The sequence below is a fragment of the Colobus angolensis genome, unplaced genomic scaffold (genome assembly GCF_000951035.1).
Source record: "Colobus angolensis palliatus isolate OR3802 unplaced genomic scaffold, Cang.pa_1.0 Scaffold3, whole genome shotgun sequence".
NCBI lineage: Eukaryota > Metazoa > Chordata > Mammalia > Primates > Cercopithecidae > Colobus > Colobus angolensis.
The window spans coordinates 27,448,657-27,465,948 of NW_012116265.1; the positions used below are offsets into that span (position 1 = coordinate 27,448,657).

A 17,292-nucleotide genomic window follows, 5' to 3' on the forward strand; every position below is an offset into this window, starting at 1 on the left:
TGATTTCTGTATAGGACTCTGTATCTTGAGCTGTGGTATTATTTTTGTTTTGTTTTTGTCTTTTAAATTAAGCCTCGGTTGAACCCTTGTGATGTATATTAAATAAATGCATTTTGGTCCTTTTTTAAAAAAAAAAATATTTAATTTTAAAATATTTTCATTTTTTTATTAGCAAATTAAACTATTAGCAAACTAAATCTTCATCCTGCACTTCTGAATGATATCTTACATTCTCCATTAAATAAAATATTTAATTGAATTTTTTAAAATTTAATTTTTATTTAACTATTAAATAAAATAATAGACTTTATGGGCCACATAATCTGTGTTTCATCTATTCAACTCTCCTGTTATGTAAAAGTAACTGTAGGTTATGTATATAAGAGTCTGAGTTAAGTCTGTTAACTCAGAACAAGTTGCCAGATTACCTATGATGATACTCTAATAGTAATTATTTTCCTTGAAAATTGAAATTGAATAATCAAGGCTATAACCCTCACATCTAGCTCATAATCTGTAATCATGCTGATATAACTAACAAATGGTAGAAGACACGATCAATAAAAAAATCTCCAAATGAAGTCTCATGAGAAGATCCTCAGAAAATTATACAATTGTATAAGGCACATGGTTCTGACCCTATCATCTAATTGAAATCTTCATCAGCATTTCAATAAAGTAAAAGACACTTCATATACTTGTTGATATGGTTTGACTCTGTGTCTCCACCCAAATCTCATCTCGAATTGTAATCTCCACATGTCAAGGGAGGAACCTGGTGGAAGGTAATAGGATCATGGGGGTGGTTTTCTCCATGCTGTTCTTGTAAATAGCGAGGGAGTTCTCAATGTATGTGATGGTTTTAAAAGTGGCAGTTTTCCCTGTGCTCTCTCCCCTCCTGCCGCCATATACAACATACCTTGCTTTCCCCTCCCCCTTCCGCCATGATTGTAAGTTTCCTGAGGCCTCTCAAACCATGTGGAACTGTGGTTTGGACCTTTTATCTTTATAAATTACCCAGTCTCAGGTAGCATTTTATGGCAATGTAGAAATAGACTAATACACTTATTCTTGTGTGTGTACACCTACAATAAATTTTCATGAAACAAAATCATTAGCAAATGCCAATTTACTTCATTTTATAAACAAAACCTGTCTAATATAGTCTATGGTTCTGAGAATAACTTTCTTTTTAGCATCACTTTTTAATATTCAAGGCATTTTAAGGTATACTTGGGGAGCAGGAATTAAAGGGTAAGGAGAGAAACTGAAAATTCAGCTAAGCAATTGATTTGCATATTTCCTTAGCTGAACTCTCTAGAGAGGATACTACTTGCCTTTTGATAGTTTTTTTTTCTATATCAGACAGTTAACAGGATCCTTAGACTAATACACCTTATATTTAATATTTTTAGAAACAAGGTAATCAGAACAAAGTGTTTCTCAGTGAAATAAAACAAAAGATGAAGATGTTGAGATTAATCATTACATAGCAGCACAGGTGTTGAAAAAAGAAAGAATGGCATGAGATTACCTAATTTTTAGGGCATCAAATTTTTAATTTGATGTTGGTCTCTTACTAACTCATTACCATATAGACATCAGCAAGTCTCAACTTTTTGGTCTCAGTTTCATTGAAAAAAAAATTACTTCTCATGATTGGTTAGGAAAGAGCACAAGTCTAAAATACATATATTAAAATATTTTTATGGGTTTCTAGAATAATTAGGTATGTTCAGACTGATTTAATCATAAAATCCATACTAATCTTTTTTTAAAAACAATAAAATAGATTTTGGGGAGTGATTATGGATAGCTTTAAAAATTCCGTAAGGATATGTGCAGAAAACAAAGAATAGCTCAAAGGGAGAAGTAGAGATATGACATACGTGTATTAATTCCTTCTCTGTTTAATTATTAGAATTTAATAACTTATTAATACAAATCACTTTATATTTCAATAATCAGAAATTTAATGTAGAGATATACATGACTATATGTAGTATACAATTAAAAACAAGCTGAGAAATAAGATAATTATCATATCCCTAACTTTTATTCTAGTTTATACAACAAAATTATTATAGCTGTATGAATTAAATGAATGGTAATAACCTTGGGAGAAGTAAATCAGATGCCAGGATTCACAGGAAGTTTTTTAGAAACCCCAGGAATGAAAGGATACAGCCATAAATTACAGTAGTAATTTAGTTTTTCTTCTGCTACATTTATACTACACATCAATTTAGAGATTTTTCTTGAAAATCTTGACAGTCTGAACGATCTGTCACAAAAAATATTACCATGAATTCTGACTATATGACGTACGTACAGGATTGAGTGGATACAAGGTACTGTCCTCCTTCAATAGTTGTCTTGGGTATATTAGTCTTTAGCTCCACTATTTGTAAGATGCTATGTGAAGATGTTCCTGGTGAAGGTACTTACTGCTAATTTTCTTATTTTTAAACAAAATGACATACATTTTTCCTAAAAGAGTCTGAGTTAAGTCTATTAACTCAGAACAAATGTGTCTACTTGCCAGATTATCTATGATACTCTAACACTGATTATTTTCCTTGAAAATTGAAATTGTACCATCAAGGATATACCCCTCACATCCAGCTCATAATTTATTATTCTGCTGACATAACTAACAAGGGGTAGAAGACATGACCAACAGAAAAATCTCCAAATGAAGTCTCATGGCAAGATCCTCAAAAAATTATACAATTGTATAAGAAATAGTGATTTTTGAAAAGAAAGATTTTATTTTGCACTGGGGCCAAAATATTATTCGGTCAATAGCAACGTTAGTCAGTGTGGCTTTAGGGTCTTCTTCCCTGCTAATTTAATCTTTATTTCATAAATGTGAGCATGAAGCCGCGGCTAGAAAAGAAAGAGGGGGAAAAGAGACAGAAGGGAAAAAGATGGAGATGAGAGGACAAACCAATCAAATTTGGAGTTACCAGTCAGCAGAAGTTTAGGGAAAAAAAAAATCACCAAGTGAAATCGTACATTTACTCTGAGAGAGTATCCTTTCACATTGCCTTCTAGGTGATCTCTGAGCTCCTCCAGCTTTCGATGGAGCTACATGTAAACATCAGAAAATGAATTGAAAAAGCAACTTGTTCTCTTTTCAGTTTTCCTTTTAAAAATAAGATCATAGCATTATACATTTCTCACTGCCTTTGGCAAACATTTCAAAAACATTAAAGGTCTTTCTACAACATAAGACTGCATGCTCAACAAACCCGTGACTAGGAAGTCAACATTTTATTTTGATTAATTACAGCATCTTTTCTCCCCAAAGCATTGGAGAAAATAAATATTATAACCATCTTTATAAATCCCCTAGAGATTCACTTTGACATTTTCTATCTTGTAGAAACATAAAGACATTTAAATATTATGAAATTTGACTTTCTTTCCCAAACATACTTTTTGATTTAAGACTGCATCCATATTAATATAAACTGATTTAATTATAAAATGTATCTTTTGTTCTTGAACATATATACACGTATATACATACTCATATTGTATATACACTTAAAAATAATAAACATACATATATAACTTGAAGTTTTATACATCCAGAAGCTGAACTTGGAGATAACTGCACGCACACGCACTCGCACATACAATCCAGTTTACAGAACATGGTGCTGCAGTTATGGATGCCATTTTTATCTTTATTTCACCTTCAGTAATTTTCAAAAAGTCATGTCGTTCTGTACGTTCTCACCTGAATGAGTCATAATCCATAGTTTAAACCAGTAATGGGTTTATTTTCCTTTAAAGATGAAGGTAAAATATGATACCTCACAGATAGACAGTGAGGAATGCTACTGATATATCATCAGGATACATAAACTCATTTTTCTTATTGAATAATCTTAAATTGCCTAGTTTTTGAAATAGGCATACTGTTAACACTTCCCATCCCCTCTGCTTATTCTTGGTGAAATAACATTTTAATAAAATAGCTATCCACTATAAAGCAGTGTTAGAGAACAGAGAGGATGGCTTTTCTGGAATAAAGGACACAAACGTACAAATACACCTTCATCCATGTGCACTCATGTGCATGCACACACACAAATAAATAAACAATAACAAAAAAGTAAAGCTAAGAAGGCAGAAGAGGCAAGGAGAGGAAAGAGTGCAGAAATTAGTTATTTCATAAATTGTTAAATGGAAATAAATTGGAGGTGTGCAAAATTTTGAAATGATTCAATATTAGGCCTCAAGATAGTCATTAAATTTTAGGACATCCCAGTGCACTGAATTTTCTAGAATCTTGATTAATTTAACAGTTACTATTGCTGTAAGGGCAAATGGGATTGAGATATAAGAAAATAATTAATTTTGTGAGGTAATTCTTCTGCATATTTTTAGAATTCAGCAATTTTTGTAACTTGCATTTAAGGTGGCAGCGTTAAAAGTGATCAATCTGTGTTTCTTAAGAGTGATAACTTATTTACCTTTCATTATGATTAAATGTTTAAGTACAGAGTGCCCAAGGCATATTGAGCAAATAAATATTTAGCAACTAGCAGACAAGATGATCAAATTAGAAATCTTTCAATTGTATATTAACAGATTATATACACAAATGGACAAACATTTAGGTATGTATCTGGTTCTGTTGATTGTTGTATTGGTTTTTTGGACTTCTAAAAAATAAAACAGAGGGGATTAAGAGGGCATAACTACTATCAGCTATATGTGGGCCCATTATACTACATGACATAAAATGTCTTTCTTTCTGTCTTAAGATTATGTGTATTGAATACATATTGTTAACTCATAATAACTTTTCTCTGAAATGAACTATAAATGGTGATGATACCACAGTAACATTTAAATTATTTTTTATAAAAAAAAGTTAAAAGGGGAGATAATATTCTGAAAATAAATGTTAGTTCTCTGTGTAACAGGAACTTAACACACAGTGACATCAATCAGAGGAACGGTTTATTCTAGAACCCCAAATTATAGGCACCTGTAATGAGGCAGTTGCCCTTTCTGTTGTTTGTGGTGCCATTCAAAGCTAGTTATTTGGCAGCTTGCCTTCAGCTGGTTGCTCTATGTGTAGCTGAAACAAAAAAAAATAATATGACCCAACAGCCAATAAAAATATTAAAATAAAAAAAATGGGATGGTGAAAAATGGAAAAAGCCCCCTTCCTCCCACCACCCTCCAAAAAGGAAGAAGTGTAGGCTATAGACGAAATCTTGCCAAAAAATGTTAGAAACATATTTACTTTGAGGGATCCAACTCTACTAGCAACTCCTTTGCTTTCATCCGGCCGTCTAATTTGCTACAATGAGGGAAGATGGGTAAAAAAGACAGAATAAAGAAAAAGTGAACTTAAAAATTTTTCTATACATTAGTAAGTAATACATGCAAAAACATCAATTGACTCTGTGGTAGCTCTTAGGAGGCCAAGGAGTTAACTAACCCAGAGGCTGTATGACATGCTCTGCAAATAGGCTGGTCCCTAGAATTCAGTCTTTGTTATGGCACTATCCCTGAGATGAGGAAATTGGCACTTACTTTTGGTTATCTTGGGGACTTCTGATGAAGCAGTATCTGGAGTAGTGTTACATTTGCATTTGGCTTACAAAAAACAAAGAATTACAAATACACCTATGTACTTTTCTCTCTTAGTGTTTTAGTGTCTATTCCATTGTAACATTAGAAAACATAAATGGTATGACTAGAAACATTAATGTTCTGTAGGTGGAAAGATCAGTCCTGACAAGCATCATTCTTGATAGGTGACAGAGTGAAGCTCCTCTGCTTGCTGACCCAAGCATTGAGGGTGTTCAGCTGTCACTGAGATTCCCAATTTAACAATTGTGCTGCCCAACCAGAAAATTTTAATGCCAGACCAATGTTAGATATATTTACTACCTCAAAGCTTTCTGCTATTTTATTTGAATTTTCCACTTGGAAAATTTGCTATCTTGGGTAAGACAGGGGAAATGAAAAGTAAAACTGTTTTTTAAAATAACTCATTTCACATTACTGCATAAATGAGCAAGGGAAGTTTCTCAACACAAAATGTTTTATTAGAGGAGGTACTTTTTAAATAGAGCTCTAATGAGAACTAATATTTTGGATAAAGAGGGAGGCAATAAAAAAAAGGGCAGGGTGAAGAACAAAGGGGACAGGAAGCTTCAGACTAAGTGGTTTTACACTATGGATTCCAGAATGAGGTCTCAATTCAGACCAGCATAGGTCAAGTTTGGTGTGATGTTCCTGCTTTTATTAGTAGATAGTAGAAATATCAGTGTGATGCCAAAAGTTCCCAGTTAAAGTCTTCAAGAAATAATAGAAACCTGAACATCCTATAAAACTTTATTTCCTGGAAGCAGGATATATATTGTCTTACTCTTTTAGAAGATTTCTGATAGTATATGGAAATTGCTGAGGAATAATCATATTGAATTTCATTGAATAATCAAAATTGAATTTTCATTTTGAATAAAAGCATATTCAAGTCTGATGCCTCATGATGCTTTCTGAAAATTTTCAGAAAATGTGAAGATGTTCTGAACTTACACAGTAACAAGTGAACACCATTTTCTACGTTGTCTTTTATTTCTAGAAGGCTTAAAATTACATTAAGCCCAGCAATATTAGGTATCTTTTTCAAGGTTACACTGGAAGTTGATGACAAATCTAGGAACAAAATCAACAGTCCTTAATTTCTAGTTTAAAGTAGCATTCCCTCAGCAGGCCTGAAAATATACGGGATGGAAAAAAATTGATGCTTATAAGAGAATGTATATGTATATGTAACTATGTCTATCTCCATCTGTGGAAGAAATTTTACATTACTATATATATGGAAGACATTTTTCCTGTACCATTTCAGTTCCAAATGCAAGTATAGAAACTTAAAGAATGAATTATAAGAAGAAAAAAAGACAGTTACCACTAAACTGAAAAACAGATTAAAAGACTGATTTAAATAGAGACTTTGGGAGCAAACAGCTCATCAATGCTTCTATAAACAAGCCTGTCTTTGAAACCATCATAAGAGGAAAATCTTAGAAAGCCAAGGTGTTTTTCAAAGGCAGAAATGGCTACAATTCCAGTTTCACGTGATTTTTTTGCAGCTTCTGAAACAGGTAACAATAATACCTAATACTGAAAAACTTCAGAAAGAATTTGAAAAGGATGTCTATATATAAACTAGAATTTGAGAAATACAGAAAAGTGAAATCAGTAGATTTAAAATGTAATGTCCTTATTTATTTTAGTCCTCCATTAATCATCAGTTATAGTGGGGCAGCATACATGAAAGAAATTCACAGCTAATCCAAATGCTTGATTATTATTATTATTTTTTTGAGACTGAGTCTAGCTCTGTCATCCAGGCTGGAGTGCAGTGGCACGATCTCGGCTCACCGCAACCTCTGCCTTCCAGGTTCAAGCAATTCTCCTGCCTCAGCCTCCTGAGTTGCTGAGATTACAGGCGCACACCACTGTGCCTGGCTAATTTTTATATTTTTAGTAGAGATGGGGTTTCACCATGTTGGCCAGGCTGGTCTTGAACTCCTGACCTCGTGATCCACCAGCCTCAGCCTCCCAAAGAGCCAGGATTACAGGCGTGAGCCACCGCACCTGGCCAAATGCTTATTATATTTTAGATAAGAATTTAAAATAAATCACAAAAGATTAGCATTCAGATAAGATTAATGACTTTACTCTTCTTGATAATAAGAGCCTCACATCATTAGCTATTTTTATTTATGCTTTTCTAAAGTCGAAACACTATCAGTAGCTAAGAGAGGTTACACTGTAAATGTTTACACTGTACTATCATGGCATTATAAACAAAGTCTGAGAATTGAATGTAAATAATTGTGAGGATTATGGAGTAAATTGAGATTATTAGTTTACTTACATATGTTGATAATTAAAATTTAGTAGCAAAAGAAAAATTTCATCATTAATCTTGAAGAAATCTTTTGACAAGTATTTTATCAAGATTTTAAAAGATATTATCCATGGGATCCAAAACACTTCAGTCTTCTATTCAGTCTCTCAACTAGAATATATTTAACAAAGTATTCCTTAGAAATAGTCTGAAAATGTTGCACTGTTACTACCTCTTTTGCAACATTCTGGGAATCTTTCCTCAGGGATTAATTACTGGGAAAACTATCCTCAGGGATTAATTACCAGGATTTGGCCTGTAGTAAAATGACTTTGACATTTGTATTTACTTTTTTTCTCCAAGAATTTGGATTCTAGTAACATTATGCAACAGAAGAAATTGCCTGGATCCTAAACTAAGATGTGCACATGTTGATTCCCTTTGATTTAGCTCAGTTTTCCAAAACTGAGCTCACTGTAAAACCATTTCTACCATTAACAAGGTAGAAAACTATCTAGCCCCACCCTTACTTCTCTTGCTTAAAACAAGTAATTGTAAATGTAGTATTTTCATTAAACCAAACATATATCTCATAGTTTAAAAATCAACTTGGTATTAATTTTTAAAATAAAATACAGAAATTTCAGGCTTATGATAACTGCATTAAGGTAGACTCACATATCACTGGGTGTATATATTCATATTTCTCTTTAGTTACAAAATGTTTGGTGAAAATGTTTTAGAAAATGTTATATATTTTGTGTGTTTCCTTTACTGATAAGGGAACCAAGGTCTGGAGAAGTTCAGTGGCCTTCTGAATGCATCAATAAATAATATGAAAAGTACAGCTGATATTATGTTCTGACTCTCAGGTTGTTTAATTAAATTTAGTCTCTTACCTATGGAATAAAGAATGTAGACATTCTCCCCTTCTCTCCATAATATATTTTATATCAATTTAGAATTAAATTACATAGATTAAACCAACATTTCTGTTTGTGCTAAGGAGTTGGCCATTTTATTTTTAGATCTAGTTTACCTTAAGAACTATTCTGAGACTAATATTTTTAACCTTATTATACCATATCATGGCTTTTTAAAAAAATTATGATTATCAAAGAAAAGAAATAAAACTTTTTTCTTAGAAATTATTTTCTAACCAGTATCACTCAGCATATATTGGTGCAGCTATAGATTGTTTTTGGTAGCTATGATTTGGAGAAAGAGATTTTTTAAAAAAGTTTTGCTTAAGTGCTCAACATTTAAGCAAATTCCTATAAATAACAAAGTAGTTTTGTAATTAAGTTAATATTTCACCTCTCTATAATATTGTATTATTCAGCCCTTTCAATAAAGCTGGTGCCTCATCATAGAACATTTTGTTTAATTTGTGATTTATTAAGATAAGTATAAAGGAAGTAATAAAACAATGAAAGAGAGTGGATTAATATACAAATGTGTCAAGGAAAAATAATTACTAATGTGTTTCTGGAGGAAAGGAAATACAATTATAAAACTAAACTAATAAAAGGATAAAAAGGTCAACGAAAGTTGCAAAGAGTAAGAAGTGAGAAGTCAAAAATTAGAATCATGGTGGCAAGTAACAGATTCTCTAAATCCCTTTGCCATATTTTTATCCTTAGGAAATCATCTTTTTTTTTGAGATGGAGTTTCACTCTTGTTGCCCAGGCTGGAATGTAATGGCGTGATCTCGGCTCATCACAACCTGCCTCCTGGGTTCAAGTGATTCTCCTGCCTCAGCCTCCTGAGTAGCTGGGATCACAGGCATGCGCCACACGCCCAGCTAATTTTGTGATTTTAGTAGAGATGAGGTTTCTCCATGTTGGTCAAGCTGATCTTGAACTCCCGACCTTAGATGATAACCCTGCCTTGGCCTCCCCAAGTGCTGAGATCACCGGCGTGAGCCACCATACCCAGCCAGGAAATCATCTTTTTTAAAGGTTCTGATTTCTAATGATATATTAACATTTGCATTTATTTATTTATATTTTATTATACACTTATAATTTTGATCTTAGAGTTCTATATAGTTTTGATTCCAAGACAGTATAATCTATACTAAATTAGACCCTTATATAAATCTAATCTATATAAAATTGACCTTTATATAAATTATTTCCTGTTCACTAAAGAATAATTCAACTGAAATTATTTTTTCCAAATTTCTTATCTGTCTAAAAAGAAATTATAAAACCCATCTTTAATAAAAGAGTTATTATGTGGGTTAAAATAAATAACATTTAAGCAGCACATTATATGTTCTTAATTTTTTTTATTATTTGTAAATGAGACCAAAAAAAAAAGTTTATCTTTGAACTTCCATTGAAATATGATATAATTTTCTATCCAGCAGGATTAAGAAGAGACTGGCTTAGCCTGGATGTAAAAGTGCTGTGGTATATAGGCATACCTCGTTTTACTGTGCTTCATGGATAATTGCTTTTTTTTACAAGTTCAAGGTTTGTTTGTGGCTACCCTGTGTCAAGCGAGTCGATCGTCACCAATTTTCCAACAGCAAGTGCTCACTTCCTGTCTCTGTGTCACATTTTGATAATTCTTACAATATTTCAAACTTTTTACTATGATTATATCTGTTATAGTTGTCTATGATCAGTCATCTTTGATGCTACTTTTGCAATTGTTTTGAGGTACCACAAATGGTGCCCATGTAAGATAGTGAACTGAACTGATAAATGCTGTGTGTGTCCTGACTGCTACACAGACTGACCATTCCTTGCCTTTCTTTCTTTCTGTGGCTGGCCTCTCTATTCCCTGAGACAGAACAATATTGAAATTAGGCCAATTAATAAACCTACAGTGGCCTCTAAGTGTTCAAGTAGAAGGAATAGTTGCACGTCTCTCACTTTAAATCAAAAGCTAGAAATGACTAAGCATAGTGAGGAAGGCATGCTGAATGCTGACACAGCCAGAAAGCTAGGCTACTTGTGTCAAACAGCTGAGTTGTAAATGCAAAGGAAAAGTTCTGGAAGGAAATTTAAAGTGGTATGCCAGTGAACATATGAATGAGGAGAAAGTGAAACGGCCTTATTGCTAGTATGGAGAAAGCCTGAGTAGTCTGGATAGAAGAATAAGCCAGCCACAACAGTCCTTAAAGCCAAAGCCAAATCCAGACCAAGGCTGTAACTTTCTTAAATTCTATGAAGGCTGAGTGAGGTCAGGAAACTGCAGAAGAAAAGCTGAAAGCTAGCGAGGTTGGCTCATGAGGTCTAAGGAAAGGGGATGTCTCTATAACATAAGAGCAACGTGAAGCAGCAAGTGCTGATGTAGAAGCTGCAGCGAGTTACCCAGAGAATCTAGCTAAAATCCTTGATGAAGGCAGCTACACTAAACAACAGATTTTCAATGTAGATAAAACAGCCTTACATAATGGAAGCAGATGCCATCTAGGACTTTCATTGCTAGAGAGGTGAAGTTAACGCCTGGCTTTAAAGCTTCAAAGGACTGGCTGACTATCTTGGTAGGGAATAATGCAGCTACCGACTTTAAGTGGAAGCTGATGGTTATTGACCATTCTGGAAGTCCTATGGCCTTTAAGAATTATGCAAAATCTACCCTGCCTGTGCTCTACAAATGGAACAAGAAAGCCTAGATGACAGCACATCTTTTTGCAGCATGGTTTACTAAATATGTTAAATCCAGTGCTTAGACAAAAAGATTCCTTTCAAAACATAAGTATTCACTGCTATTGTACCTAGTCATCCAAGAGCTCTGATTGGGATATACAAGGGCATAATGTTTTCATGCTTGCTAATACAACATCCACTCTGCAGCCTACAGATCAAGGAGTAATTTCAACATTCAAATTGAAGTTTAATTATTTGTTATTATAGTTATTATTTAAAAAATAGATTTCATGAGGCTATACAGTTGCCATATAGTAATTCCTATAATTGATCTGGGCAAAGTAAATTGAAAACCGCCCAGAAATAATTCATCATTCTAGATGCCATTCAGAACATTTTTGATTCATGGGAGCCCAGAATATCAATATTAATAGGAGTTGGAAGAAGTTGATTCCAACCACATGGATGTTTAGGAGTTGAAGACTTTGGTGGAGGAGAAAGAACTGCAGATGCGGTAGAAATAGCAAAGGAACTAGAATTAGAAGGGGAACCTGAAGTTGCGACTGAATTACTGTGATATTCATGATAAAACTTCCACAGATGGTAAGTTGCTTCTTATGAATGAGCAAAGAAAGGAGTTCCTTGAGATGAAATCTACTCCTGGTAAAGATGCTATGAACATTGTTGGAATTACAACAAATGATTTAGAATACTGCATAAATAAACTTGATTAAGCAGCAGCAGGGTTTGAGAGGATTGACTCCAATGTTGAAGGAAGTTCCACTGTAGAAAAAAATGCGTTCAAACAACATTGCATTCTACAGCAAAATCTTTTGTGAAAGGAAGGGTCAATCAATGTGGCAAACTTGTCTGATTTTAAGAAATTGCTACAGCCACACCAGCTTTCAGCAGCCACTACCCTGATCAGTCAGCAGCCATCAGCATTGAGGCAAGACCCTCTACCAGCAAAAAGATTACGACCTGCTGACGGCTCAGATGATTGTAATAACTGTTTAGGACTAACATATTTTTAAATTAAGGTTTGTACAGTGTTTTTTTTTTTTTAGACATAATCCTTTTCACGCTTAATAGACTACAGGAGAGTATAAACATAATTTTTACACGTACTGGGATACCGAAAAATTTGTGTGACTCACTTTATTGCAATTTTTCCTTTATTGCAGTGGTCTGGATCTGAACCTACAATATCTATAAAGTATGCCTGTAAATATAGGTATAAATAACTCCAGTTGGCTTTATTAAGTTTGGCTACGAATCTGAAAAATAGGCCAAAGGACATCTGTGTAATTACCAGATCCTATCTAAGAAAATACACAAACAAAATCCAAACAGATATGTATATTTTCCTGGTTTTAAAAATAATGTATATTGTGAAATAACTTGCAATTCTATTCCTACACAGTTTTGTTTACTAATTTTTTAAACTATACATTGTAGTTTTAGCATTTTCTCATGTCATTAAATATTCTTAATGAGATGATTTTTAAGGTTATAGTATAACTTCTATATGTATGTACTATTAATACAAGTTATTTTCCATAATGCTGTGATAAAAATTCCTATACATAGTTTGAGATAGCCTCTTTAATAATTTACTTTGGATACATTTCTAGAGACAAAATGATTGATTAAAACATAACTTTTTTTTTTTTTTTGAGACAGAGTCTTGCTCTGTCACCCAGGCTGGAGTGCAATGGCATGATCTTGGCTCACTGCAGCCTTCGCCTCCCAGGTTCAAGTGATTCTCCTGCCTCAGTCTCCCAAGTAGCTGGGACTGCAGTGGTCTGGATCTGAACCTACAATATCTCCAAGGTATGCCTGTAAATATAGGTATAAATAACTCCAGTTGGCTTTATTAAGTTTGGCTACGAATCTGAAAAATAGGCCAAAGGACATCTGTGTGATTACCAGATCCTATCTAAAAAAATACACAAACAAAATCCAAACAGATATGTATATCTGCCACCACGTCCAGCTAATTTTTGTATTTTTAGTAGAGACAGGGTTTTACCAGGTTGGTTGGGCTGGTCTCAGATTCCTGACCTCAGGTGAGCCACCTGCCTCGGCCTCCCAAAGTGCTGGGATTATAGGAATAAGCCACCATGCCTGGCCAACACATAACATTTTAAGATCCTGCCTCTCTCTCTATATATGTATGCTATACAGTACATACATTTCTGTATATACTTTTTAAGCAAACACATGTATACAACACATGTGTATGAAAGGTTATACAAATTTATTGCTTGAAAGGTTATATTCCTATTAGTGTGAATAGAAATACTCATGTCATTGCTCATTATAGTACTGATGATTATAGTTTTAAAATAAGTATCAATTTGATTGCAAAATTTGTGTTGTTTTAAATTTTTAGTAGATTTCTAATGGGAGTGTACTCCCCCCACATATATCTGTGCTGCATGTATTTATTTTATTAAATAACTATGCTTACCTTTTACTCATCCTTTTTTTTCTTTCCTACTGGATTACAAGAGCTCTTTGAGGTTGTCAACACTGTATCTGGTAGATTTCTTATAAATATTTTATTTTCACATAATCCACTGTAAGTTTCTTAAGAACAGGGTTTAAAAAGTCTATTAATTGCTGTATCCCCAATAGCTAATACAGTATTTGACATATAATATGCATTAAAAATATTCACTGACATATTCAATGAATTTCTGAATTACTCTGTGTTTTCTCTTTAACAAAAGTAGAATGAGTAGGGAGATACTCCTGAAATTTTGGGTCAGAAAATACCTAATTTTAGAATACGTATCAGTTTAAGATATGAAGATCCAGAGGATAGTTTAATATGGCATGTACTCTATATTAAAGTTAAAACGGGATATTAAATAGATCTAAATCATGCCTGTGTGTAATAAATTCTGTTGCTGAAATAACGATGGGACCGCTTATATTTGTTGGGCTGTTTTACACAAAATATGTCCCAAACAATTAAAAACAGTTGAAATGAATCAAAGCTATTTATACTGAAAGCTAGTATTCTTAATTTCACAGTGTCTTGTATTTCAACAGTTCACTTCCCTATCTTCCTATAACTTGAACAAAACTAGAGTGGATCTCAAGAGAAATCAGTATTCCATTTAACAGAGACAAGCTTTACCTAAATGTAAAAGATCTTAAGTGAAATTAGAACATTTTCAGTTAATAATCTCACTTTATGTACTAGAACAGAATGCAAAATATAAAATAAGTAAATGTAAATTATTCTGTATTAACTGGAGATTAATAAAATATCAGAGAGAGAAGGGCTTTAAGAATATTTTCTAGTTGATATTGGAACTATTTCAAAAGAACAGAATTATAAGTCTACAAGGGACTTTAGAGTTTGTTTAGTATCTTGATGTTACAAATAACAGAAACTGAGGTCAACTAGTCCTCATAGTTTTATTTATTTATTATTTTTTGAGACAGAGCCTTGCTTTGTCACCCAGGCTGGGAGTGAAGTGGCATCATCACAGCTCACTGCAGCCTTAACTGCCTGGGTTCAAGTGATTCTCCTGAGTAGCTGGCACTATAGGCACATACCACCATGCTCAGCTAATTAATTTTTTTTTTTTTTTTTTGTAGAGACAGGGTCTCACTATGTTGCCCAGGCTAGTCCTGAACTTCTGGGCTTAAGTGATCCTCCCTCCTTGGTCTCCCAAAGTGCTGGGATTATAGGCATGAGCCACTGTGCCTAGCCCTCATAAAGTTGTAGTATGGCAGACTAGGGCTGGTACTCAATACGTTGTGCCTCGCAGTGTAATACTTTTACACACTCAAGCTTGTTAGCTTTTCAAACGACTTTGGGTTTATAGTTTTTAAATGTCTACCAGTAAATCAGTCCAATGCAAATGCTAAAAACTGCTTCTTCCAATATATCATTAAATTCATGAAGACACAAAAATGATCTATTCCTGCTATCTATGTGAAATACAGAAAACATAGACCTAAAAGTTCTGCATATACTTTCAATAATAGTAGAAATAACAGAAGTTACTGAGTTTGATTAAGAGATGACTCCAAAACCTTTAACTTCTGAAAGATTATCTACAGCGTTGTTTTTAAAACTAGAAAATAAGAAACAACAAAAACATCCAAAATACGGGTTGGTGAACAAACTACGTCACATCTATCAGTCAGAATATCAAACAATCCAAATAATATTGTAGAAGATAATTTACAACATAAAAGATGTTCATGACATAGAAAGATGCTTATATTACTAAGTAAACAGGATAGGTTAAAAGCTATAGACAATTTAATAATAATAGCTAATGTTTAATGAGTACTTACATGTCAATCATTGTGCTAAGTGATTTATATACATTTTTTAACTTAAATTCTTAAGACAACCCTATGAAACAAATAGTACCATGATTTTTCATCTTACAGATGATTATAGGCATGAGCCTATCAAGATTTTTCATCTTGCAGATGAGATAATTAAAGTTACAGAGGTGAAGTAACTTTTTGAAAGCAACACATCTAGTAAGTGATTCATCACAGGCCTGTCAGACTCCAGAAACTGAGCCCTTAATCACTGCCTTCTTGTTATAAGATATTTAAATGCATAGAAAAACATAAGAGAATGATATATAGCAAGATTTTAACAGCGGTTATTTATGAAGGGTATTTTATAAGAACTTTTTTATGTGAGTTTTAAAATGTTTTTCCAAATGAGTATGTACATTTTTTTAAACAATAAAGAAACTATACTGAAACTATACCACTTACAGTCTATCTTAGCTATAAAATGTTAATTCTACAGCTAGCAACTTTTGGTTTGCTATATCTTCTCAGATACCAAATTTCTTTTGCAACTTTAGACTTCAGAGTGGCAATTATACATTTCATAGTTGTTACATTTAGCTTCAGTAACAAACATAGTTCTGTGACCATTAAATAATTAGAAAGAGATGGGGAAATTTAATTTTCAATTATCATTAAAATGATAATGATAATGAAAAACAAAGGGAACACTTGCATGAATGAAAAAAGAAAAATCGATGTAAAATTCTATATACCCAGCAGAACATCATAAGAAAACTACTGAAAATAAGTTATAGACTAAAAATAGTTAAAATGCTTTATTATGTAATTTTAGTTTCATCAAAATATTAAATTTTTTCCCATACTGGGTGGTGCCTTTCTCATTAGAAGAGGGTTAAAGGGAATCATCTTTTATTTTAAGTCTCAAAATTCTGCTTTGCTAACAAATGAGAATAAATCCCCAAACATGTTATAAAGGAGGAGAAATTAGATAACAGTGAATTAGGGCAGAAATCAGTTACTCAAATGTCCATAGGAGTCAGGCATTTAATGTAAGTGAGTAAAATAGTCTGGAGGGTCTAAAGAATACTAGCTGAGTATTGATACAGTGTATTATATCAGTGGTGGGCCAGCAATGTCGATCTGACTTTTTTAAATGTTCTAAACTGATTTTGAAAATGAGCTATCCCCAATTGTATACTCAACAGAATTATCTGCCAACAACTAGGTTATTTCTTTTCTTCTTTCTTTCTTTTTTTTTTTTGAGACAGAGTCTTGCTCTGTCGCCAGGCTAGAGTGCAGTGGCGTGATCTCTGCTCACTGCAACCTCTACCTCTCAGGTTCAAGCGATTCTCCTGCCTCAGTCTCCCAAGTAGCTGGGATTGCAGTGGTCTGAATCTGAACCTACAATATCTCCAAGGTATGCCTGTAAATATAGGTATAAATAACTCCAGTTGGCTTTATTAAGTTTGGCTACGAATCTGAAAAATA

General features: G+C 33.3%; 1 protein-coding gene across 8 annotated transcripts in view; it reads right to left on the bottom strand.

Annotated features, from left to right (window-relative positions):
- The window catches only part of GPHN (gephyrin), a 734,237-nt gene that overhangs the window by 211,754 nt on the left and 505,191 nt on the right, over positions 1 to 17,292 (bottom strand). For 3 of the 8 annotated variants that reach the window (XM_011949714.1, XM_011949715.1, XM_011949711.1), the window contains one exon: positions 5,270 to 5,326. The exons of the other annotated variants lie outside the window; for them this stretch is intronic. In XM_011949714.1, the coding sequence (XP_011805104.1) occupies positions 5,270 to 5,326 (57 nt within the window). The remainder of the gene's footprint in view (positions 1 to 5,269; positions 5,327 to 17,292) is intronic. 8 annotated transcript variants of the gene reach the window in all.